Raw genomic sequence first — 24,848 nt, forward strand, 5'->3', positions numbered from 1 at the left:
TAAAATGAGCAAGCCACTTTCTGTAGCCAGACCCAAGCTCAGAATTGTAAGTCTGGATGTTTTTGCATTTGGATCTAAATCCAGATCTGAACTTCCATAGCTCAGGCCAAGCTCTAGCTTTCACATCACTTCCTCTGTAAGGCAGGACTTCCTGGAACACTGCCTCAGAAGCAGCGAATCAGAGTTCCTGACACTTGAAATAATATATTCAGAAGTACCTTTTTCTGGCATGGGACTTTAGGAATGGAAACATATATTTTGGAAGACTTATTGAAAGTCTCTGGGTAAGGATAAAAGAGCTAAAAAACAATGGTGATGACCACTTAACAAAGAAGACGAAGTGAATGAGGCTTTTTTTAAACAACTAACAAAATCATCCAAAGCACAGGACTTGGTGGTGATGGGGGACTTCAACTGCTCAGACCTACATCTGTTGGGAAAATAACACAGATTATCCAGCAAGTTCTTGGAATGTATTGAAGATACTTTTTTATTTCTGAAGGTGGAGAAAGCTACTAGGGGAGAGGCTATTCTAGATTTTATTTTGACAAATAAGGAGGAACTGGTTGAGAATTTGAAAATGGAGGCAGTTTGGGTGAAAGGAACCATGAAATGGTAGAGTTCATGATTATAAGGAGTGGTAGGAAGGAGAAGAGCAAAATGAAGACAATAAATTTCAAGAAGGCAGACTTTATCAAACTCAGGGAGTTGGTAGGTAAGATCACATGGGAAACAAGTCTAAGGGGAAAACAATTGAAAACAGTTGGGAGTTTTTCAAAGAGACATTATTAAGGGCACAAAAGCAAACTATCCTACTATGTAGGAAAGATAGGAAGTATGGCAAGAGACCACCTGGCTTAACCAGTAGATCTTCAATGATCTAAAAATCAAAAAAGAGTCCTACAAAAAGTGCAAACTAGGTGAAATTACAAAGGATGAATATAAACAAATAACACAAGTAGGTAGGGACAAAATTAGAAAGGCCAAGGCACAAAACAAGATCAAACAAGCTAGACATAAATAGTAACAGGAAACCATTTTACAAATACATTAGAAGCAAGAGGAAGACCAAGGACTGGGTAGGGATGTTACTCAATGAGGGGGAAAAGACAATAACAGAAAATGTGGAAATGGCAGAGGTGCTTATTGACTTGTTTGTTTTGGTTTTCACCAAGAAGATTGGTGGTGATTGAACTTCTAACATAGTGAATGCCAGTGAAAACAAGGTCGAATCAGAGGCTAAAATAGGAAAGAACAAGTTAAAAATTACTTAGATGTCTTCAAATCATCAGGGCCTGATTAAATGCATCCTAGAATACTCAAAGAGCTGACTGAGTTGATATTTGAGTCATTAACCATTATCTTTGAAAAGTCATGGAAGACAGGAGACATTCTAGAAGACTGGAGAAGGGCAAATATAGTGTCAATCTATAAAAAGAGAAATAAGGACAACCCGAGGAATTACAGACCACTCAGCTTAATTTGTGTACCCTTAAAGATAATAGAGCAAATAATTAAATAATCAATTTGCAAGCATCTAGAAAATGATAAGGTGATAAGTAACAGCATGGATTTGTGAAGAGCAAATCGTGTCATATCAACCTGATAGCTTTCTTTGACAGGATAACAAGCCTTGTGGATAGGGGGCAAGTGGTAGATGTAGTATATCTTGACTTTTGTAAAGTTTTTGATACTATCTCACATGACTTTCTCATAAACAAATTAGAGAAATGCAACCCAGATGGAGCTACTATAAAGTGGGTGAATAACTGGTTGGAAAACCATACTCAGAGAGTAGTTATCAGTGGTTTACAGTCATGCGGAAGGGTGTAACGAGTGGGGTCCTGCAGGGATCAGTTCTTGGGCCAGTTTTGTTCAATATCTTCATCAACGATTTAGATAATGGCATAGTGAAGTACACTTACAAAGTTTGTGGATGATACCAAGCTGGGAGGGGTTGCAAGTGCTTTGGAGGATAGGTTTATAATTCAAAATGATCTGGACAAACTGGAGAAATGGTCTAAGGTAAACAGTATGATGTTTAATTAAGACAAATGCAGAGTGCTCCACTTAGGAAGGAACAATCAGTTGTACACATACAAAATGGGAAATGACTGCCTAGGAAGGAGTAAGACGGAAAGAGATCTCAGGGTCATAATGGATCACAAGCTAAATATGAGTCAACAGTGTAACACTGCTGCAAAAAAAGCGAACATCATTCTGGGATGTATTAGCAGGAGTGTGGTAAGCAAGACATGAAAAGTAATTCTTCTGCTCTACTCCAAACTGATTAGGCCTCAACTGGAGTACTGTGTCCAGTTCTGGGTGCCACATTTCAGGAAAGATATGGACAAATTGGAGAAAGTCCAGAGAAGAGCAGCAAAAATGATTAAAGGTCTAGAAAACATGTCCTGTGAGAGAAGACTGAAAAAAACTGGGTTTGTTTAGTCTGGAAAAGAGAAGATTGAGAGGGGACATGACTTTAGTTTTCAGGTACATAGTAGGTTGTTAGAAGGAAGGAGAAAAATTGTTCTTCTTAACCTCTGAGGATAGGACAAGAAGCAATGAGCTTAAATTGCAGCCAGAGAGGTTTAGGTTGGACGTTAGGAAAAATTTCCTAACTGTCAGGGTGGCTAAGCACTGGAACAAATTGCCTAGGGAGGTTGTGGAATCTCCATCATTGGAGATTTTTAAGAGAAGGTTAGACAAACACCCGTCAGGGCTGGTCTAGATAATACTTAGTCCTGCCATGAGTGGAGAGGACTGGACTAGATGACCTCTCGAGGTCCCTTGCAGTTCTGTGATTTTGCCCACATTCCACTGTGGGCAAAAAACTGAGGTTGGCATCACCCCATCCACATTTAGTGGTACCAGAATCTTCAAATGAATCTGTATAGACACACCTGGTCCATTCAGCAATCCAGCTGTGAAGCCCAGGCCCCACACTCTGTATTTGCATTGTTTTATTATGTACCATATTGCAACCTTTCATTGCCTTTGGACAGTAATCCTCTTGAGCTAGAGACTCTATTGATTGCTTAGCACATATCACCCATTGCACAGAGCTACATACACACCTAGCACAGTATAAATAGTATGAAAGCGGGAATTGATACCTGACCACCACGGTGATGAGTACAGAATAAATGGACAGATAGGCCATTGTTACTACCCTTAGCTCTTGCTTGATTTATGTTCTTTCCAGCGGAGTCTGGTACAAGCCTTCAGTGATTCATTCACCTCTAGCCCCCTACCATCTCAGTCTCCTGCCTCCCAGCTTCATCTCTGGAATGTGCTCTCTTTACTCCTGAGGGCATTCTGTGCCAAAAAAAATTAAAATTCTGTGCACAATATTTTAAAATTCTGAAAATTTTATTTGTCGAATAAATACGGAGACTCCAGCTTGGCATTGGGAGCACAGGGCACTGGCTGCACAGAGGTAGGAGATCACTGTGTAGCTCCCCCTCCCACCCCCAGGACATGGGCTCAGCAATAAGGCTGCACCAACCTTGACACAGTGCAAGGACCAACTGGGCCTGCCCCAGTAACACCCCAGACCCCTGCCCCTCCATGCCAGGTGCACCAGGTCTGGGCAGGCAGGATCCAAGTGTGGAGGGGCTTAGTATGGGGGAAATCCAGGTGAGGGTTGAGAGGGTTCTGTGTGGGGCAATCTGGGTGCAAGTGGCTCAGTGGGGGATCTGGGTGCTGGGTGGATCTAGATGCACAGGGGCTTACTTGGGAGGTTCTGGGTGCAACGGTAATGGAACTTTGCAGGAGGATCCAGGTGAAGGTGGTTAGAGCTCAGCAGTGGCGTCTGAATGTAGGGGGGATAAGAGGGTCAGCAGGGGGATCTTGGTTTGGGGGCTCAGTGCAGAGAGCCAGATGCTGGGGGAGTGGGGCTTATTGGGGTGGGACCCAGGCGCAGCTGTTTGGGGATCGGTAGGTTGGGGATCCGGGTGCTGGTGGCTCATCAGGATGGTCCAGGTACAGGGGGAGTGGGGTTCTTTGGGGGGGGGGTTTCTGGGTGCGGTGTAGGTGAGGCTTGGTGGGAGAGTCTGGGTATGAGGGGGTCTGGATGCATGGGGGTTGGATGGATGGGGGATCAGCTCCCTGTACAGTGATCTCTCCCGCTGCAGCTGAGGAACGATGGGTGCAGGAAGAGCTGGGGTGGGGTGGGGGAAGGGAATCTGGGGGAGGGCTGACATGGCCCCGGATGTTGTGCAGGGGAAGAGGAACTTCCATCCTCCCCAGCCCAGCTGGGACTAGCAGCTGAGCCCGGCATAGGGAAGAAGCCACCAGCCATATCTTCCCCAGTCCCACCCCTGCCCCACAGTGATTTACCTCTCTGTCAGCTGCCTCGTGCACCCGAAACATACCGCTGGGGAGGATCACATGACCGCTTTTGTGGCTTCCCTTTGCTTCCCTGTCAGAACATCATTTTTCTGTGGGGAAACAAAGAAACCTGCAGGGGACATAAATTCTGCGTCTGCGCAGTGGCGTAGAATTCCCTCAGGGGTATCTCTTCCTTCCTTTCCAGGACAGAGGCAGCCAACAGTGTACTGAGGCGCACAGCCAGCAGGGAGCGCTCTTATGTCCTCTCTGCTGCCAAGAAAAGCAATGGGTGAGTCTCATGGGAGGGGTGAACAGAAAGGGAAACTATTAGTAAATGTTTCACAGGGACTTATGGGCCTGATCCATTGAAGGCAATGTGAGTCTTTCCATTGGCTTCTATTGGCTTTGAATCAAGTCCTGACTGAGAAAAGTCCAAGGAACTGCAGAACTGGGCATATCCATTGAAGGACCTTTGAAGTGTTTCCCATCTAAGAGGGAAAGGAGCAAAAGGAAAGAAAAACAGCCCGAAATCTTTGAAAAAATGATTCCTAACTGTCTAGAACCTTCAACTAAGACCCATATTTTCATGCCGGGCTGCTCAGAACATCCCAAGCACCTGTTTTCTCCAGCCCAGCTTTATTGCACCCTGGAGAGAGGCACAGGGGCAGAAGAGGCTTGTAAACATTAGTTTGGGGCAAGGAATCTCCCACAAAGAAATTGGATTCCAAGCAGGATTTGCATCCAGTTTAGATAAGCTCCTTGGGGCAGGGACTGTCTTTTACCATATGTTATGAGCCCACATCTCAGAGGCAGCTCCAGTAACAGTAGTAGTGTAAGTATGCAGGAGATACTACTGGTGTAGGAAGCTCCTCTATCCACTTCTCCCCTGGGAGTTGTAAAGGTCAGTTCTACTGGTCAAAATAAGATTGATCTCCCAGGACAAGTGACTGCAATTTTTGCAGCTTAAAGGGCATCTTTTTCCCTCTTGGTCTAACTCTGAGTGGCACAATGAGGTGGCAGGGAGATTGGCAGTGCCTGTGAGGGAATGGAAGAAGCAAAGAAGGAATGTGCCACAACAGTGACGTAAGATGGTGTAATTTACACAAGGGCAATAAGATAATGTACCTTGCACTGATTTGGAATTCAGCTGGTGTGCAAAATAAATGCTGTATATGTGGCTAGGAGGCAGAAGGATTTTGTGTGTAACAAGAAAAAGCTGCTAAAAGAAAGGTGTAAAATAAGAGGGGGTGGCTTAATTTTACACCTTCTTACACCTTCAGATGCTTTTCCTGCTTTTGCCTCCTAGGTGTGTAAGTTACATTGGTTTTGTATACCCACTCACTGCTAAATCTGTGCGAACTGCATTACATGGCCCTATATGTAAAACAGCATCACCGTTCATGTCTCTGCTGAATTTGTCTCAGCACCTCCCGTGAGAACTGCCCACATGCTAGGTTTGCTCACTGGCTTCATGCAATCTTTGCCCTTGTATCTCCTTTACAGAAGCCCAACACAAGAAGTACCACCCTTCATCGCCAAAAGGTGAGTCACTGGCTCTGTGCACCAAAAATTACAGTAGAACTCCCCTTCTATGGTACCATCTCAGTGTAGTGGTTTCTACTAAGGGCTAGGGTTTGGCATTTCCATCTGGTGTGAAATTGGAGGCAGGGAAAATGCCTAGATAGGCTTGACCCATCTATCTGGGCTGACTTATACTGGCACTGGAAAGCTCCTCGTGGGATGAACACAGTGACTTAGGCTATCTCTACACTGGCACTTTCATCATTACAACTTTTTTCGCTCAGGGGTGTGAAAAAACACCCCTCTGAACAACAAAAGTTTTAATGACAAAAAGCACAGGAGTGGACAGGACTTTGTTAGCGGAAGCTGCGCTCTCATCCTTGAAACTATCACCCCTCGGAGGTGGCCTTATTTTGTCGCCAGGAGACAAAATGGCTATACAGTGCACCTTTCAACAGTGTGGCTGCACTCTTACAACAGCATGGCAGCCGTTGTAAGGTGTGCAGTGTAGACATAGCCCTAGATATTGAACTGGAAGATGACAGCCGTGGATTGTCAGGAATCCTGGAACTGTGGTTGGGAGATACTGGGGACCCACTTCCCTTCTTCTTCAAGAAGAGATTGACCCCTGCAATCAGGGCCAGCATTGGGCTTTTAGCTTCCTGAGCAGTCAGTCCCACACAAAGAAAGACTATCGAGGTGAGGGTAAAGGCTTGCTTCACTCAGCCAGTTAACAACATATTCATTGTTAAGTCCAGCTGTGGACTCTAGGGACAGAAGCAAAGTTTGACCGTAAGATGAGCAGAGAAAAATTTTACAGCATGAGGGGAGATGAAATAAAATGTTTGAACAAGTGTGTGTGCACGTGTGTGGAATGATGTGATGTTTGTGTCTTTATTTGTCATCCTGAAAGGGTTGAGATTGAGGAGGAAAGAGGACTGCACATGCAGAATCAGACCCTTCCGACTTCATCAAGGTTTGGTCTTGGTGGCAAAAGGTAGTGTTCCTGACTCTGGATTACTCTGTGTGTGTTTGGGATGGGGTCCTTTTTCCAGCTTGTCTTCCTGTGTGACACTGAAGATAGTTGCTGGTGAAAGGTGACAGTCATTCTGACCACAGTTGATGATGGAAGGTCCCCTCTCACAAGAAGCAGCAAGGATGACTATGGCTGGAGATGGTACAGTAGGCAGGGTAGGCCAGAATTCTGAGGTGGCACTGAGCATTCTCTCTCTCAGGTGGTTGGCTAGCTCACATGCTCAGGGTCTAACTGTCCACCATATGTGGAGTTGGAAAGGAATTCTCCTCCAGCTCAGATCAGCAGTGACCTTGGGTGGGTTTTGCCTTCCTCTGCACTGCGGGGATGCAGGTCACTTGCCAGGATTATCTGGGTGTCTCTCACTTCATCATTTCCATGCCTATGCAGGGTTTTGGGCACTGGTGCAACTTAGTCCCTTCTATTCTCTGCCTGTGGCACATAATAATCTAGTCTCCTGTGGTCTCCTCTACTTTGGTCTCATTTTGGGTTTAGTGTGTGGGTGCTGGGTGATGCTGGTGGCTTGTGTTCTATGGGAGGTTAGAATAAATGATCTAGTGGGCCCTTCTGGCCTTAAACTCTGTTACAACCTTGGCCACCCCTGCTGAAGAGGGGAGGGAGCCAAAAGAAACAGGTCAACTAATTCTAGGGGACAAAACGGCAGGGGTGGGAATGGGGCCAAAGTAGGGTGACCAGACAGCATGTGTGAAAAATTGGGACAGGGGGTTGGGGGCAATAGGAGACTATATAAGAAAAAGACCCAAAAATCGGGACTGTCCCTATAAAATTGGGACATCTGGTCACCCTAGGCCAAAGGGAGCCGTTCTTACTTTTCCTAATGGGCTCCCAACTGCCCCCAGCAAACTGTACACCTGCCAATCACAGTGGGAGAGATGCTTTGAGTTTGAGTCACTGTGGCTCCCTCCAGTGCTGCACCAGAGCCCAGGCACAAAAGTAGCTAAAAAGCCAGACAAGGAGCTTCCCAGGTAAGATCATGCACACACTCTAAACTCACGTAATCACTGTGAAGTGTCAAGACCACATGCAATGAACATCAGGAACACTTGAGCTCCATTTTGATTCCTGTGGGAAGAGGGGAAGTGATCAGATCCAGAAGAACAGCTTATTCAGTATTTCAGAAGTGTTCCTTGCACTGCTGCAGGGAGCAGACCTTCACTCCATGTGCACACATTTCTATCTGGCGCGGAGTGTTCAGTGCAGCGCTGGGTGTCTTGGAAAGCAGGGGGGCATACACACTTGATCTTGTGTTTTATTAATTATTATTTATTGTGATTATCAGTGACAAAGTGGATGAGGAGAAGCCTGTTGGGACTTCTCCAGGTGAAGCAACAACATCCAAACCCACTCTGGCTACAGGCAGAAGGTAGAATTGCTGTGGAGTTTGTTACAGTAAATGAGCTTGCATGCCTGTGGATGCTCCCAACTCATATGTACTTTGTGTGGTCGTTGGTGCTACTTGCTATGCTATTGCCTTCACTAACTCCACTGAGGAAGGAGTGGTTCCTCTCAGCATTGAGAAAGATGCAGCTCTGCCCAATGAGAAAGCAGTGAGGCACTTAGTTTGTTTTACCCAGGAGTAGATGGGGGCTGCCAGCTTCCCCATATTCAGATCTCCTCTGCCCCAATCTCAGTTATACCCACCGGTCCAGCTGAGAAGGCTTGCTACCCATTTCTTTTATACAGACCTCCTCTGGCCTAGGTTATACCCTTTGTCTGTTTCAGAGATCCTTCTGTCCTTTCCTCAGATTCAGACTTCCCTGGGTGGAAGAAACTCATTTGCTTACTATGTCCCATGTTAGTGGAGTTCTCTTCCCTCTCATGTTCACTGCTCAGAAGTTGTTTGCTATGATTTGGTTGGATCAAAACAGGCTTCAGACCTATTTATTTGGCCTTTCCTTTTAAATTCTGTCTTCGTTTGCTATATGGAACTTCAATAACTATAGAGGACTTGGATGTACCATATGAATTTGTGGTAGCATGTCTGGTTAATTGCAACTTTCTTTCTATATTCATCAGTGAAGAAAGAGTTATAAATGTCCGCGAGCCAATGCCTCAGAGTGAAATAAAGTTGAGAGTCACCTCCTCCCCAGAGAAAAGGTAAAGTTCAGACTGTGTTGATGTTCCTTTAGTCAAGGTCCATGAGTATATCTCCCTGTCTCATTATTGCAGTGAATGCATGATCATAGAGCACTGGCCATGGTGGGAGTTATCTGACATGGCCACTCCTACCAGTGCAATCATTCTGTGTGTGGGATAGTCTCCCAAAAGACAGAGGGGATCGCTGTTACCTAGTCTAGGCAGGGCAAAGAGTGAAGAAAGATTACACTGTAGGGAACAATTGGCAGAGCGAGAAACTAGACACAGCAGCTGAACAGGTGGCTCTGATTTATATGATTAGCCTGAGCAAAGTGGACTATCTCCCAGTATATTTCTCTGTTTTTTCCTATGCACCCCTGTATTATATTTCAGTAAGTTATATTAGGCTACAGTACAAGTACTACATAATGAGTCTTACTTTCGGTTTTTTGTTACTAGTGACAAACCAGCTAAAGAGGAGCCTGACCTGATCTCCTGGGATGAATCGATTCCAAAAGCCACCACCATTTCCACAGGGGAAAGGTAGAGTCTGTATGAAACACCTTCCCTCCTCCTGCAGTGAAATAAGCGTTGTGCAGACAGTGAAATAGATGTTGTAAAACTCACATAGGCTCAACAGTAAGACTCACATACAACATAACAAGGGAAAATCCCCACTTCATCGCACCAGGAAAATGGGGCAGCCTGACGTGAAGGTAGTATGGCAAGTAGCTAAATGCCTCTTCTACCCCTCGAGCACATTCTATTCAGAAGTAGCTGTTGTGGGAGTTCTCCCCACATCTCTAATGAAAGCTGCCCACCACTACCCTACTTACCTTCAGCATAAGATCAGTGATGTAGTGCTCATTTATATAGCTCATTTCAGCTAGCAGGATCTCAAATCAGGTTTGACTGTTGACCTGATTCATGTGTGCTGGAGAAAGATGCAAATTGAAGTCCCTGTACTAGACTCATAGACCTTAAGGTCAGAAGGGACCATTATGATCATCTAGTCTGACCTCCTGCACAATGCAGGCCACACAGTCTCACCCATCCACTTCTATAACAAACCCCTAACCTAGTGTTACCATGAAAATTCACCCTGAGGGCAGCTGGTGTTTAAGACATTGCATGCCCTGGCAGTTTCCCCTCTTCCTTTCCCTCTGCCTCTGCCATCCCCTGATCCCCACTCAGAAGACTCCACTCATTTGTACAGTTACCACCTTTAGGAGAAACAGCTGCCAACTCCAGCTCCCAGCAGCCTACTAGACCAGAGTAGCAACCTCCTTTCTCCAGACCTGGCAGCTTAGAATATCAGGGTTGGAAGACTTCCCAGAAGGTCATCTACTTTAACTCCTGGCTCAAAGCAGGACCAATCCCCAGACAGATCCCTAAATGGCCCCCTCAAGGATTGAGCTTACAACCCTGGGTTTAGCAGGCCAATGCTCAAACCACTGAGATATCCCTCCTCCATAGCTCAGCGCTAGCAATTGCTGAGAAAGAACCAGAACTCTCAAATGAATCTAGTTTGCTTTAAATACCAAAGGGGAAGAGACAAATAGCTTGTAAGCCCCTTCAAACAGGTCCAGACCACCAGTAGAAACACCTATATCATCCTCTTCCCCAACACTCCAACATTCCTGAAGGGGTAGATACCTCCTCTCAGCACAGCAAAGGGGATTAACCCCTTTCTTGCTCAGCCAGAGATGGGGGAACATATACTCCATCACACTTCCCTCCTGTGCCTAGAGGTTGTGTCTCCAGCTCAGGTGGGAGGCAGGCTGGTGATGCAGTGTGTGATGGAAACTTGAGGCTTCCTGTGCTGTGGATCAATTGACTGCCATACAGCCTCTTTCACACAGGTGTGTGCATGAGGTGTGCCGGGTGTGCCCCCCGTGGTGCAGCAAGCCCCGCACCACTCTCAGAAGCGGCTGGCATGGCACCATGTCCCTGGGCCCCGGGGGGGCAGAGGGCTCTGTGCTTCGCTCCAGGCACCACCCCTCGCAGCTCCCATTAGCCGGGAATGGGGAACCATGGCCAATGTGAGCTTCAGGGGAGGTACCTGGAGGCGTGGCAAGGGTAGCGCTCCGAGCCCTGTGCCTCACCCAGGGGCTGCACAGGGACGTTGTGAGCACCGTGGCCTGGGGCCAGGGCAGGCAGGCAGGGAGCACGCCACTGCAGGTAAACGGTGCCGGGCTGGAGCCTGAACCCCTCCTACACTCTGCCCCCTAACTCCCTGCTCTGAGCCCCCTACCTGCACCTCGCACCCCTCCTGCACCCCAGCCCCCTGCCTTGAGCCCCCTACCTGCACCCTGTACCCCTCATGCACCCCAACTCCCTGTCCTGAGCCCCTGCCGCACCCCTCCTGCACCCTAATTCCCTTTCCTGAGCCCCCACCGCATCCCTCCTGCACCCCAACTCCCAGCCCTGAGACCCCTGCCTGCACCTCGCACCCCTCCTGAGCCCCCTGCCACACCCCTCCTGTACCCCAACCCCCTGCCCTAAGCCCCCTGCCTGCACCTCGCACCTCAACCCCCTGCCCTGAGCCCTCTGCTGCACCCTGCACCCCAACTCCCTGCCCTGAGCCCCCTGCCACACACTGCACCCCTCCTGAACCCCAGCACCCTGCCCTGAGCCCCTCCTGCACCCCACACCCCTTCTCTCCCCCAGTCCCTTGCCCTGAACCCCTTCCAGCACATCACATCCCCTCCCACAACCCGCACTCCCTCCCGTACCCCAACCTTTATGATGTTTGCCTTTTAAATAAATAAATAAAATTCCCTGGGTGCACACCCTAATGAAATGTGCTGTGCATGCCTATGCTCTTTCACCAGCTGCAAAGTCATAGAATCATAAAATATTATGGTTGGAAGAGACCTCAGGTCATCTAGTCCAATTCCCTGCTCAAAGCAGGACCAACACCAACCAAATCAACCCAGCCAGGGCTTTGTCAAGCCAGGCCTTAAAAACCTCAAAGGATGGAGATTCCACCACTTTCCTAGATAACCCATTCCAGTGTTTCACCATGCTCCTAGTGAAATAGTTTTTCCTAATATCCACCCTAGACCTCCCCCACTGCAACTTGAGACCTTTGCTCCTTGTTCTGTCATTTGCCACCACTGAGAACAGCCTAGATCCATCCTCTTTGGAACCCCCCTTCAGTTAGTTGAAGGCTCCTATCAAATCCCCCCTCACTCTTCTTTTCTTCAGACTAAATAACCCCAGTTCCCTCAGCCTCTCTTCATAAGTCAGTTGCCTCAGCCCCGTAATCATTTTCATTGCTCTTCGCTGGACTCTCTCCTTTCTGTAGTGGGGGGCCCAAAACTGGATGCAGTACTCCAGATCTGGCCTCACCAGTGCCAAATAGAGGGGAATAATCACTTCCCTTGATCTGCTGGCAACGCTCCTACTAATGCAGCCCAATATGCCATTAGCCTTCTTGGCAACAAGGGCACACTGTTGACTTATTTCTAGCTTCTCATCCACTATAATCCCCAGGTCCTTTTCTGCAGAACTGTCGCTTAGCCAGTCGGTCCCCAGCCTGTAGCAGTGCATGGGATTCTTCCGTCCTAAATGCAGAACTCTGCACTTGTCCTTGCTGAGCCTCATCAGATTTCTTTTGGCCCAATCCTCTAATTTGTCTAGATCACTCTGGACCCTATCCCTACCTTCCAGCGTATCTACCTTTCTCCCTGCAGCTTAGTGTCATCCGCAAACTTGCTGAGGGTGCAATCCATCCCATCAGCCAGATCATTAATGAAGATGTTGAACAAAACCGGCCCCAGGACTGACCCCTGGGGCACTCCATTTGATACCAACTGCCAACTAGACATCGAGACATTGATCACTACCCATTGAGCCTGATGATCTAGCCAGCTTTCTGTCCATCTTATAGTCCATTCATCCAATCCGTATGCTTTTAAATTGCTGGCAAGAATTCTGTGGGAGACCATATCACAAGCTTTGCTAAAGTCAAGTCCACGGCTTTCCCCATATCCACAGTGTCAATTATCTCATTATAGAAGGCAATCAGTTTGGTCAGGCATAACTTGCCCTTGGTGAATACATGTTGACTGTTCGTGGTCACCTTCCTCTCCTCCAAGTGCTTCAAAATGGATTCCTCGAGGACCTATGCCATGATCGTTCTGGGGACTGAGGTGAGGATGATCGGTCTGTAATTCCCTGGATTCCTCGTCTTCTCTTTTCAAAGATGGGCACTATATATGCCTTTTTCAAATTGTCCTGGACCTCCCCCAATCACCACAAGTTTTCAGAGATAATGGCCAGTGGCTCTGCAATCACGTCAGCCAGCTCCCTCGGTACCCTCGGATGCATTGCATCTGACCCCATGGACTTGTGCATGTCCAGCTTATTTAAATAGTCCTTCACCTGGTCTTTCACCGCTGAGGGCTGCTCACCTCCTCCCCATCCTGTGCTTCCCAGTGCAGCAGTCTCGGAGCTGACCTTATCTGTGAAGACTGAGGCAAAAAAAGCATTGAGTACTTCAGCTTTTTCCACATCATCTGTCACTAGGTTGGCTCCTCCATTCAGTAAGGGACCCACACTTTCCCTGACCACTTTCTTGTTGCTATTGTAACTCTTCTGCCAGGTGGAGCCAGGAGCAACAAGGGCTGGGTTCAGTATCTAGGGGTTCCTTTTCAACAATACAACACAAAACTGGCTCAAGCCCCCAACCAGTGACCTGGGACAATTACACACCACCCCCTGGGCACTTCTAAGAGGCAATACTTCCCCTCTCACAAGCACAGAGTCTGAGTGTAGCAAAATCGTTTAATAAAAGGAGGGAATTAACTCAGCATTATTTTGGTAAAACACTGCTACTAGAGCACATAAACATAAACCATGAGCAAAAGACCCACCCCCAAGTAAGTTAGGAAGTGTCCTTTTCCCATCAGGGTCTTAAGTCCAGAAACCCCAAAGTCCCTTTAACGTACCCATCCCTTCTCTGTACCCCACTCACAGTTCCTGTCCTTGGCCAGTGCAGCCCCAGAATTCAGAGGTTCATCCACAGAGTTCACATCTCACCCTGGATGGAAGGCGCAGGAGCTGGTAAGGAGGCACCTTAAATGCTGCACTGCTCAGGCACTCGCTTGTCACCCTAACAGTCAAATGCCATGTTTCTAGGGGTCTCTGCTTGGGCCCTCTCCACCAGCCACCCTGCTGGTCATGGCTCTCCACCAGCTGCCAGCTCATCAAGATGTCTTCAGCCCCTCCCCCATATACTTAACACAGCTCTCAGTGAGTTCAGCTGTTAGAGGGGGAACTTTACTGCTGGTGCACACTGGGCAGTCTCTTGCAGTAGAGACACAGTGTCAAAGTAAATCTAATATTTAGACCAAGGTATCAGTGATTTTAGCTTTGTAGCATGTAACAAAGCTCTCACTTGAGACTAAATTAGCTCTTTTATTATACCCTGGAGAAGGAGAGTCAAATAGTCTCTAAAACCCTTAAGACAGCCAACCACCCTGAATACATGTACCTATACTCATCCCCTCCCATCTCACTGGGCTTTAGAACCCATGTCCCCTGCCTAGCGACTGCTGTTAGGTTGAGGGTGAGTCCCTCCATTGGGGGTATGCCAGGTACAGTTTTGCTGCCCTGGGTTCACACAACAAGGATAGCAATCCTGCCCCCAAAACAAGGAGACTGGGGATCCAACACCAGCCACAAGTGATCATTTGAGCAAGCAGTCCCATCATGCCGAGCACCTACGCAGGGTGGGTGTGTCCTTGCAAACCAGATCAGCTTTTGAATATTTTTCCACAGCTCACCGTTAGATGTCAGGGGAGAGCTCATCCAGACTCTACTTACACTAACATACCTGTAGAAACCCTTCTTGTTACCCTTCATATCCCTTGCTAACTGCAACTCCAATTGTGCTTTGGCCTTCCTGATCACACCCCTGCATGCTCGAGCAATATTTTTGTTCTCCCTAGTCATCTGTCCAAGTTTCCACTTCTTGTAAGCTTCCTTTTTGTGTTTAAGCTCACCGAAGATTTCTCTGTTAAGTCAAGCTGGTTGCCTGCCATATTTGCTATTCTTTCGGCACATCAGGATGGTTTGTTCCTGCGCCCTCAGTAAGGCTTCTTTAAAATGCAGCCAGCTGTCGTGGACTCCTTGCTTCCTCATATTAGCCTCCCCGGGGATCCTGCCCATCAGTTCCCTGAGGGAGTCAAAGTCTGCTTTTCTGAAGTCCAGAGTCTATATTCTGATGCTCTCTTTTCTTCCTTTTATCAGGATCCTGAACTCAATCATCTCATTGTCACTGCTGCCCAGGTTGCCACCCACTTCTACTTCCCCTACCAATTCTTCCCTGTTTGTGAGCAGCAGGTCAAGAGGAGCATGGCCCCTTGTTGGTTCCTCCAACAAATGCTCAGTCCATGGAGTGTGTACATAAGCTATACTAAAGACAAACCCACAGTAACCGTCTCCAGTTTGTGAGGGACCCCATGGAGCCAGTCTCTAGGGAACAGATAAATTCATGGAGATTAAGTCCATTAATGGCTATTAGCCAGGATAGGTAAGGAATGGTGTGTCTAGCCTCTGTTTGTCAGAGGGTGGAGATCGATGTCAGGAGAGAGATCACTTGATCATTACCTGTTAGGTTCACTCCCTCTGGGGCACCTGGCATTGGCCACTGTCTGTAGCTAGGATACTAGGCTGGATGGACCTTTGGTCTGACCCAGTGTGGCCATTCTTATGTTCTAACCTAAATGAACCCAAAGTTATGGAGACAGATATGAGTCAAGGAAGCCAGCAGAGTATCAGAAACCTGGAAAAATCTCTGACTGGATGGGCTCAGGCGTTTGGTCACAAGCTGAGGTGGTTCAAAAGTTTTGGATTTTTTTTAAGCAGAATTTTTTTATTGTTTCTTTAAACAATCAAACACAGCAGGCAGCAAATATTTGGCCATACACTTCTGAAACCCCAAACCATGTTCAGGTTTTGGCAGACTAATTTCAGCTTTTCAATTAAAAAAAACACAACAAATTTTGAAGGAAAGCAGACATTGTCCGTGATTATTTCTGCTTTTTAAAAACCCCTAGTTTTCGATCCAAAAAGTTTTGATGGAAAATATTTGTCCAACCCTTTTAGTGAGCTTTAGTGCCTTTTAGCACTAACTGGTGCTGAGAACCAGTGATACCTTGTAAAGGTGACTTGAAAATAAGTTTTTTTAAAACTGGGTTTGTGCTGAGATGTGAAAGGCTTTTAAATGTTTATTTTTCCCAGGGCGGTCTGGGGGCGGCAAGTGGGGCAATTTTCCCTGGGCCCTGCAGAGGCCCCCACGAGAATATAGTATTGCAACTTTTTTTATGGAAGGGGCCCCTGAAATTGCTTTGCCCCAGGCCCCTGAATCCTCTGGGCGGCCCTGGAAGTCCCCCATGAGAACCAGGGCCTGTGATCTGGAAACTTCTGTGTTGTCTGAAGAAATCCTAATCTACCTCATCCTTCTGGTCTGGTGGTCTATACCAGATGCCCACCATGACATCACCCTTTTTGCACTCACCTCTACACTTAACTCAAAAGACTCTCAACACGCTTATTTCCAGTTTCATACTGGAGCTCTGACCAATCATATTGCTCTCTTACATACAGTTAACTCTTCCACCTTTTCTCCCCCGCCTGTCCTCTGAACAGTTTATACCCAGACATGATAGTGCTCCAGTCATGTGAGTTACCCCACCAAGTCTCTTATTCCAATCACATCATAGTTCCTTGATTGTGCCAGACTTCCAATTCTCCCTGCTTGTTTCCCAGGCTTCCCGCATTCATGTACAGGCATCTAAGATAACTAGCCGATTGCCCTACATTCTTAGTATGAACCCGGAGGCCTCCCCTGTTGCACCCTCCTCCTTGTGTTTCCTCCACAGGTATCCCACTTCCCCACTTACCTCAGGGCTTAGGTCTCCATCCCCTGGTGAACCTAGTTTAAAGCCCTCCTCACTAGGTTAGCCAGCCTGTCTGCAAAGATGCTCTTCCCTCTCTTTGTTAGGTGGATCCCATCTCTTCCTAGCAATCTTTCTTCTTGGAACAACATCCCATGGTCAAAGAATCCAAAGCCTTCTCTCCGACACCACCTGTGCAACCACGCATTTACTTCCACAATTTTATGGTCCTTACCTGGGCCTTTTTCTTAACAGGGAGGAGGACGGGAACATAACCTGCACCTCATACTCCTTCATTCTTCTTCCCAGAGCCACATAGTTCCAAGGTCATTCTTGGCAATATCATTGGTGCCCATGTGGAGAAGTAGGAAGGGGTAGCGGTCCGCGGGCTTGATCAGTCTCGGCAAACACTCTGTCATATCCTGAATTCTAGCTCCAGGCAAGCAGCACACTTCTCAAGTTTCCCGGCCTGAATGGCAGATGGATAACTCTGTCCCCCTTAGGAGGGAGTCCCCAACCATCACCACCCATCTCCTCCTCTTGGGAGTAGTGGCCATGTCCATCCCTAGAACAATGCATCCTATGCCTTCCGGCCGAGGGTGTCTCCTTCTGATCCCTTCCCTCAGATGACTCCTCCAAACCATTCTCCACCACAGTACCTCTGCAGAGAGCCCGAAAATGGTTTCTCACTTCTATCTGTATTAGGGGTACATAGGTTCTCCTTTTATTCTTCTGAAGGTCACATGCTGCCAGTTTTCTTCCCCGTTCTGCACTGCCCTCTCTGATTCTTCAGCATGCTATGCCTGTAGTACCAAATGCTGACTTCTATCCAGAAAGCCTTCATTTTCTCTGATGCAATGCAGGGTTGATACTTGCATCTTTAGTCCTTTAACCTTTTCTTCCAATATGGAGACCAGCTTGCACTTCATATAGACAAAGTCGCTTCTGTCCTCTGAGAGAAAGACAAACATGGCACGTCCTGTGCAGGTCACAACTGCTGATCGCTCACTATCCATATTGTGTTCCTTCTAAGAGCCTCTTTAGCAGATTTACTGCTCACAGAAGCCTGAAAGGCAAAAAGTCTGTGGGAACTCCCCCCGGCAAACTTCCTCTGTTTGCAGCTCACTCGGTTTGCAACTGACTGCTCTTTTATAAGGCTGCTGGCTCGAAGCAGTTGCCCGGGCTCAAAACCTTCCCTCCAATAAACCACTCAAGGCCCATCTGGAACAAAGCACTCCCAATTCACACTTTTCAAACAAACAAAGTCAGCACCTGTTAAAATAAACCAAATGCTCTGTGCTCAGAAGAGCTGGTTAAAAAGTTTCCTTTGACTAGTCTTCCCATGTTCGCCACAGCAGTTTTGTCTGAAGATAGGAAAGGAATTTCAGGAGCAAAAGAAGAAAGACTGAACCCTTTTCACTAAGTGTGTGTCTTATTTCCATAGTTAGAAGGAGGAGGTGCATGTGAACAACCATGACCCCATTTCTTCTGAGGAGAAGTAGCATTGCCTTGACACCTTGGACATCCAGCCTCCTTTTAATTAGTAATCAATGTATAGAGTATTTTCCCTTATGCAAAGCAGCCTTCAAAGTAATGACTCCAAACCCTCTGTGGTTGTCATTGTGTCACTGCAGCCTTTGGGTCTGGAGAGCACTCTAGTGTTTTTATAAGTGATATTAGCTAAGTGAATTTCCAAAGGGGTGGGCACCTTTGAACTTGATTTTTGTGCTAATAATTTTTCCCAGAGGCATTTAATGTTAAGGACATATCAGATATTAAACTGATAAGAATGGCTTCCTGTGCTGCCACTCAAGAGATCTGGGTTCTAGTCCCAGTTCTGCCACTGACTCCCTAAGTGACACTGGGCAACTCACTTACTTTACCTGTAGCTCAGTTCTCCATCAGTAAAAAAGGCATAATGAACCTGCCATACAGGACCATTGTGAAGACAAGTCCATTAATGTCTAAGAGACATTCAGGTGCTACAGTACCTAGAACCATATAAAGAACCCCTGATGTAGAACATGGGCAAGTATTAATGTCACTAGGCACCAGTGTGGAAGAAACCATTACCAAGAGAGGGTATGTGGTGTAGGAAATCAAAGCCCTGTGCTTTATTTTATTTATTTATCCCTACAGCCATGAAACAAGAAAACAGAATACATTGTTGGACCAAAAATCTGAAGTTCCCCTCACGGTCATCTCCCTGGAAACAAGTAGTAAGGGGTAAAGGTCATTCTTGCTCACTCTGGGCATGTGTGAGTGGGATTGAAGTAGGGGCTGCAGACTGTCCCAATGTACCTGAAAATGCAGGGCTGGCCTTACCATGAGGCGACCTGAGGCAGCTGCCTCAGGTGCTAGACTGTGTGGGGGCACCACTAGGACCCAGAGTGTAGAAAATTGTGTCTGCTGCTGATGCATATGTATTCTTTCTGCTCAAGATGCACAGAGATGGTGGAGTGCTGTGCTGGAGGAAGGAGGGCACAACAGACATAACAGGCAGGAGGAGAAAAGGTGAGAGGGAATAACAGAAATCAGGAGGAGCTGCAGGGAGAGAGAGGAGGAGGAGCCTCTTATGTACCTCTCTAGCACCCCCAGGAGCCTGGACTGATTAACACCAGCTTCTCAGGGAGCTTCCTGTTTCCTGCTGCTTCCCTGAACTCACTTGAGGAGAACAGGTCATCAATTGAAGTAGTAGGAGCCAGGTAGGCCCTTAATACGCTGATATCTTCCCTCAATCAGGCCCTACTACCAGCCTGCTTATTTGTCCCCTTCAACTGAGTGTTGGGAGCCACTATAGCTGGCACAGAATAGCAGTCATGAGTGAAAGCAGCATTCAGAAAAAGAAAGAAAGTAAAGGAAGCTTTTCTACCTAAGCAGGAAGGAGCTCTCCTGAGATACAGACACAAATGTTCGAAGCTGAGCCTTCCGGCCCCAGTGAGGATGTGAGTGGTGAGGAGATGCCTGATCTTCCAGTTAGTCAGAGTGCAGGTGACCTGGCATCTACTGCGGCATCCATATCTCCATCTCAAATGGATGGAACCCTGCACATTCCTGAAGAAAAGTGTAGCTCAGAGAAGAGTGTAGTGGAGGCGCAAGAAACAGCAGCTGCTGAGTTTAGTTCCTTAAGTCTAGGTGATCCAGGACCGTGGACCTACTTGAGCAGTAGCCTTAGGGACTTCCTTGTACTGCATGGGCCACAGCAAGTGAAAAACATCATGTTCCCCAAAGACAATGAAAATAGAGGTTTCCATCCAACACATTACTGGTGTGAAATCTTCAATGGTGACAAAGTGGAGAGGCCATGGCTTATGTACTCAAAAACCAAGAATGCTGCATACTGTTTTTGTTGCAAAGTCTTCCAGTCTAATGTTCCAGCCACACTGGGTTCTACAGGAACAAAGGACTGGAAGAATCTGGCTAGAAATCTGGCATGCCTTGAGAAGGCAGCAAATCACCAGAAAGCATTCCATAGATGGAAAGAGCTTGAGATGAAACTAAGGTTAAAAGCCACCATAGATGATCAGCATCAAGAGAAGATTGCATCAGAGTCTCTTTACTGGCAAAATGTTCTGAAAAGGCTCATTGCCATTGTGAGAATGCTTGCTACCCAAAACCTAGCACTGTGTGGCGCTTCAGATCAATTGTATGTGCCAAACAATGGAAACTTCCTTAAAATTGTGGAGCTTATGTCTGAGTTTGATGCTGTACTCCAGGAGCATCTAAGAAGAGTAACCACCCAAGAAATGTAAACACACCACTACCTTGGAAAAACAATTCAAAATGAGATCATACAGTTACTGGCAGCAAACAGAAGATTGTGGCAGATCTGAAGTCAACAAGCTACTACTCTGTTATTCTGGACTGCAGACCTGACATCAGCCATATGGAACAAATGACTTTGATGGTGCATTTTGTAACAACTACGGAACCTAGTGAAAATGTCCCTGCAATGGTGACTGGCAGAGAGCATTTTTTAGAATTTATTGACATTGATGATACTACAGGAGCTGGTATGACAAATGTGCTTCTTAAAAAGCTGGAAGATACGGGAACTGCGATAGCTGACATGAGAGGTCGGGGCCACGATAATGGTGCCAACATGAGAGGAAAGAACAGAGGAGTGCAGACATGGATCCGAGTTAAACCCTCAAGCTTTTTTTGTCCCATGCAGTTCTCATTCATTGAACTTGGTGGTCAGTGATGCAGCATCAGCTTTCAGTGAGGCTGCTGAATTTTTTAATGTAATTCAAAGCATCTATGTATTTTTCTCTGCATTAACTCATCGATGGCAAATTTTGAAGCAACATCTGGGAACACCCTCTCTGACACTGAAACCACTGAGTGCCACACGATGGGCAAGTCAAGTGGAAGTGATAAAGCCTATCAAACACCAAACTGAGAAGATAGATGATGCCATAGTTGCCATTATGGAGGATAATGCTAGGATAGGAACTGTTCGTGAGAGAACAGTGGCAGAGGGAAATGGAATCACCAGAAACATCCATAACTTCAAATTTCTGTGTGGCTTAGTGTTGTGGCATGACATACTGTTTGAAATACATGTTGTAAGCAAGAGATTCCAAGGCGTTGACCTTGATATATCTGGAGCAATGGAACAACTGGACAAAGCAAAGTCATACCTACAGTCTTACCAGTCAGATGAGGGATTTCAATACTTTCTAAAGAGTGCACAGAAGTTGGCAGAGGAACTTCACACTGAAGCTATTTTCCCACCCATTCAAGAATACAAGAGTCACTGACGAAAAAGACATTTTGGTTACAAGGCACGGGATAATCCCATAAGAGACTCCAAACAACAATTCAAAGTTGAATTCTTTAACCAGGTGCTAGATTGTGCAATAGAGTCAGTTGAAGAACCTTTCATGCAGCTCAAAGAACACAGCAGTATATTTGGCATTTTGTATGATATTCCAAATCTCCTCACTATACCTGAAGAAGACCTACACTAGCAATGCAGGGCACTTGAGACAGTACTGACACATGATGACATACGTGATATTGATGCGATGATTTAGGTGATTAACTGAAAGCCCTTTCAAGATGCATTTCAGCAGGATCAACTCCAAAGGCTGTTCTGGAATATATGTGCACAAATAAGATGACCACCCTCTTTCCAAATGCTTTTGTTGCTCTGCGCATACTTCTGACACTTCTGGTAACAGTTGCCAGTGGAGAACGCAGCTTCTCCAAGCTGAAGTTAATAAAAACACATCTACACTCCACAATGACACAGGAGAGGCTGGTCAGCCTTGCAAGCATCTCAGTAGAGCATGAGCTGGCCCAGACTGTGGACCTTCAGGAAGCAGTTCAAATCTTTGCAACCAAAGAGGCATGGAAAGCAACACTTTGATTATTCAAACAGATAAAAATGCCAGTGTTTACTATGCAGACAAGAAAAGTTACATTTGCTGTTCAGGCGTTTGAAAGTTAAGTGTTACTTAAAATTTTTGAACAAGGCATTTTAAGTTGTTAGTTCTCCTTTATTGGGGTAGGTAGCAGAGCAGTACCATGAGAGGAATAGAACAGGAAGAAGGCAGAATTGAGACCTTTCAAAGTTGTGGCCCAAGCAAGAGGGCATCATTTGAGCTCACTGCCTCAGGTGCCAAAATGTTGTGGGCTGGTCCTGTGAAAATGGCTTTGTCTGAATCCCCATATGCATTCCATACTACCATCCTCTGTCGCTCACCCTGATGTTCAGGGCTGGCCCCACGTTCCTTGCATCTGATACACAAAGCAGGAAGTGGGGAAGTTTGCATTTATTTTCCCAAAACAATGGAGAGTTTCCCAGTGAGAAATATGCTGAGGCTTATCCTCAGAGGATGATGCCTTTTCACTGTTGCCCAAAACTGTTGGATGCTGAGGCTTCCCAAGAAGCCTAGTCTCCCTGTTGGACATAGGGAAGATTCAGGAGAGCCCTTTTGGTTTTTATAAATGCTGGATACAAATATTCAGGAAATGGGTAATACTATGCAAATTATCGTGCTCTGCATGGTGGATATGTTTTCTAAGGGTGATCTCTTTCCTTTCTTCTAGGTATCCTGATTCCCTAGAGGTTGACAATGAATTTGACCCAATAAAGTAAGAGCAGAGTCTGTTAACAGCATCATATGCTGCTGTTTTTGTCTTGTCGTTGGGATAGAGGGATCTTTTTCTTTCCCCAAAGCATCCTAACAAAGGGCATGCCAAGGGGACTGCACTCCTGCAGAATTATGAGGGAGATGATGCACGTATTGTCCCTGGGGAAGAGAAACAACCCATCAATTAAAAGTGCATTGAGGTCCTTCAGCTTCTTTCCCATGTTGGCATGTGTCTCCCAGATTCCAGTCTGCACACTTTCATCAGTAGGCTGTCATGTTGTATAGTATGCTGGTGCATGGTAACTGATGGGAAGTTACATCTCACTGTCTGAAGTGAGCAGCAGGTGGGTCAGTAAGTTCTTTTCCAAAAGGAAAGTTTCATATCATATGATTTTGTTACTTCAGACATTAACTCCATTCATCAAACTGCTCTTACAAGGTGTCATGAGTCTCTCTCCCTTGCAGGTCCAACTCATATCATATGGACAATACAGCTGACCCCCCATCTGAGACGCGCCACCGGTACAGGGTTCCTGAATACCTGGATGACACAAATTCTGACTTTACAAGGTAAGAGCCTAGAGATGGCATTCACAGTGGTGTAAGTAGAGATCTGATGATATTGGGATAAACTAGCATCAGCTTTCCAAAGGGGGCAAGGTGACCTAGAGGGCTGTGGGGCAGAGGAGAATGAGAATGGGATATCTTGTACATAGAAGACCAGGAAACACAATCCAAATCCTGAGCCAAAGGTATAGGACATGAAGTGGGCACAGCTTAACTGCAATCACATGGTTATTAGTCTTGTTGATTCATCGCTCATCAAGCTTTCTGTTGCAGAATGAACCAAGCTAGTAACAGTAACTACAGTTGTGCTTTGTCCACTTCACCTTTGTGATTTCCCTTGGTATCTAGAGTTTCATTCTACACAAGTGTTGAAGTTTGTTCACTTTCAAACTTGACATCAGCCATGTGGACTCAGGAAAGTGATAGTTGAGTTGCAGCTATGGATGCTGAAGACCCTCAGCGTCTCTTTTACTTGGGTGCCTAGTTTTGGATATTGGTCTCACACTTGATCCCACCAAAGGGACTGGGAAGTTGAGAGGTATGATCTTGTGACACTGTTCTACCCTTTTTGTGAGTTGGATGGTGAACCCAATGTGGGACCTGACAAAAACCCAACCACAGGACATCAGAAGCCATGGAGTTGCTGATAGCCATCCTGGGTTTAGCTAACATTCCTGCAAGAAACTTCTGCTATGCTTTATCAGGGATTGCTGTACTAACTGAGACTGAGTAACTGCATTTGTTCTCTAGAAGTCTGTATTTCTTGGTAAGAGGTAGTGAGAATGTTTTTATGAAAGGAACACAGCTTTCCACATCACTTACTTGCTAGTTTCATAGAATCATAGGACTGGAAGGGACCTCAAGAGGTTATCTAATCCAGTCCCCTCCACTTATGGCAGGACTCAATATTATCTAGACCATCCCTGGCAGGTGTTTGTCTAACCTGCTCTTAAAAATCTCCAGTGATGGAGATTTCACAACCTCCCTAGGTAATTTATTCCAGTGCTTAACCACCCTGACAGTTAGGAAGTTTTTCCTAATGTCATAAGAACATAAGAACGGCCGTTCCGGGTCAGACGAAAGGTCCATCCAGCCTACTGTCTACTGACAGTGGCCATTGCCAGGTGCCCCAGAGGGAGTGAACCTAACAGGCAATGATCAAGTGATCTCTCTCCTGCCATCCATCTTCACCCTCTGACAAACAGAGGCTAGGGACACCACTCCCCACCCATCCTGGCCAATAGCCACTTATGGACTTAACCACCATGAATTTATCCAGTTCTCTTTTAA

The 24,848-nt window shown here is 46.4% G+C and overlaps 1 protein-coding gene across 4 annotated transcripts in view; it reads left to right on the forward strand.

Moving 5' to 3' along the window:
• Positions 1-24,848, forward strand: part of ZNF185 (zinc finger protein 185 with LIM domain) — a 95,269-nt gene that overhangs the window by 36,324 nt on the left and 34,097 nt on the right. For 3 of the 4 annotated variants that reach the window (XM_030576332.1, XM_030576333.1, XM_030576335.1), the window contains exons 9-18: positions 4,538-4,621; positions 5,836-5,874; positions 6,767-6,850; positions 8,187-8,270; positions 8,924-9,004; positions 9,443-9,526; positions 13,967-14,053; positions 19,030-19,116; positions 22,948-22,992; positions 23,457-23,561. In XM_030576332.1, coding sequence (XP_030432192.1) covers positions 4,538-4,621; positions 5,836-5,874; positions 6,767-6,850; positions 8,187-8,270; positions 8,924-9,004; positions 9,443-9,526; positions 13,967-14,053; positions 19,030-19,116; positions 22,948-22,992; positions 23,457-23,561 — 780 coding nt within the window. The remainder of the gene's footprint in view (positions 1-4,537; positions 4,622-5,835; positions 5,875-6,766; positions 6,851-8,186; positions 8,271-8,923; positions 9,005-9,442; positions 9,527-13,966; positions 14,054-19,029; positions 19,117-22,947; positions 22,993-23,456; positions 23,562-24,848) is intronic. The other variant, XM_030576334.1, reaches the window with a different exon arrangement.

This window comes from Gopherus evgoodei, chromosome 9 (assembly GCF_007399415.2).
Source record: "Gopherus evgoodei ecotype Sinaloan lineage chromosome 9, rGopEvg1_v1.p, whole genome shotgun sequence".
NCBI classification, from domain to species: domain Eukaryota; kingdom Metazoa; phylum Chordata; order Testudines; family Testudinidae; genus Gopherus; species Gopherus evgoodei.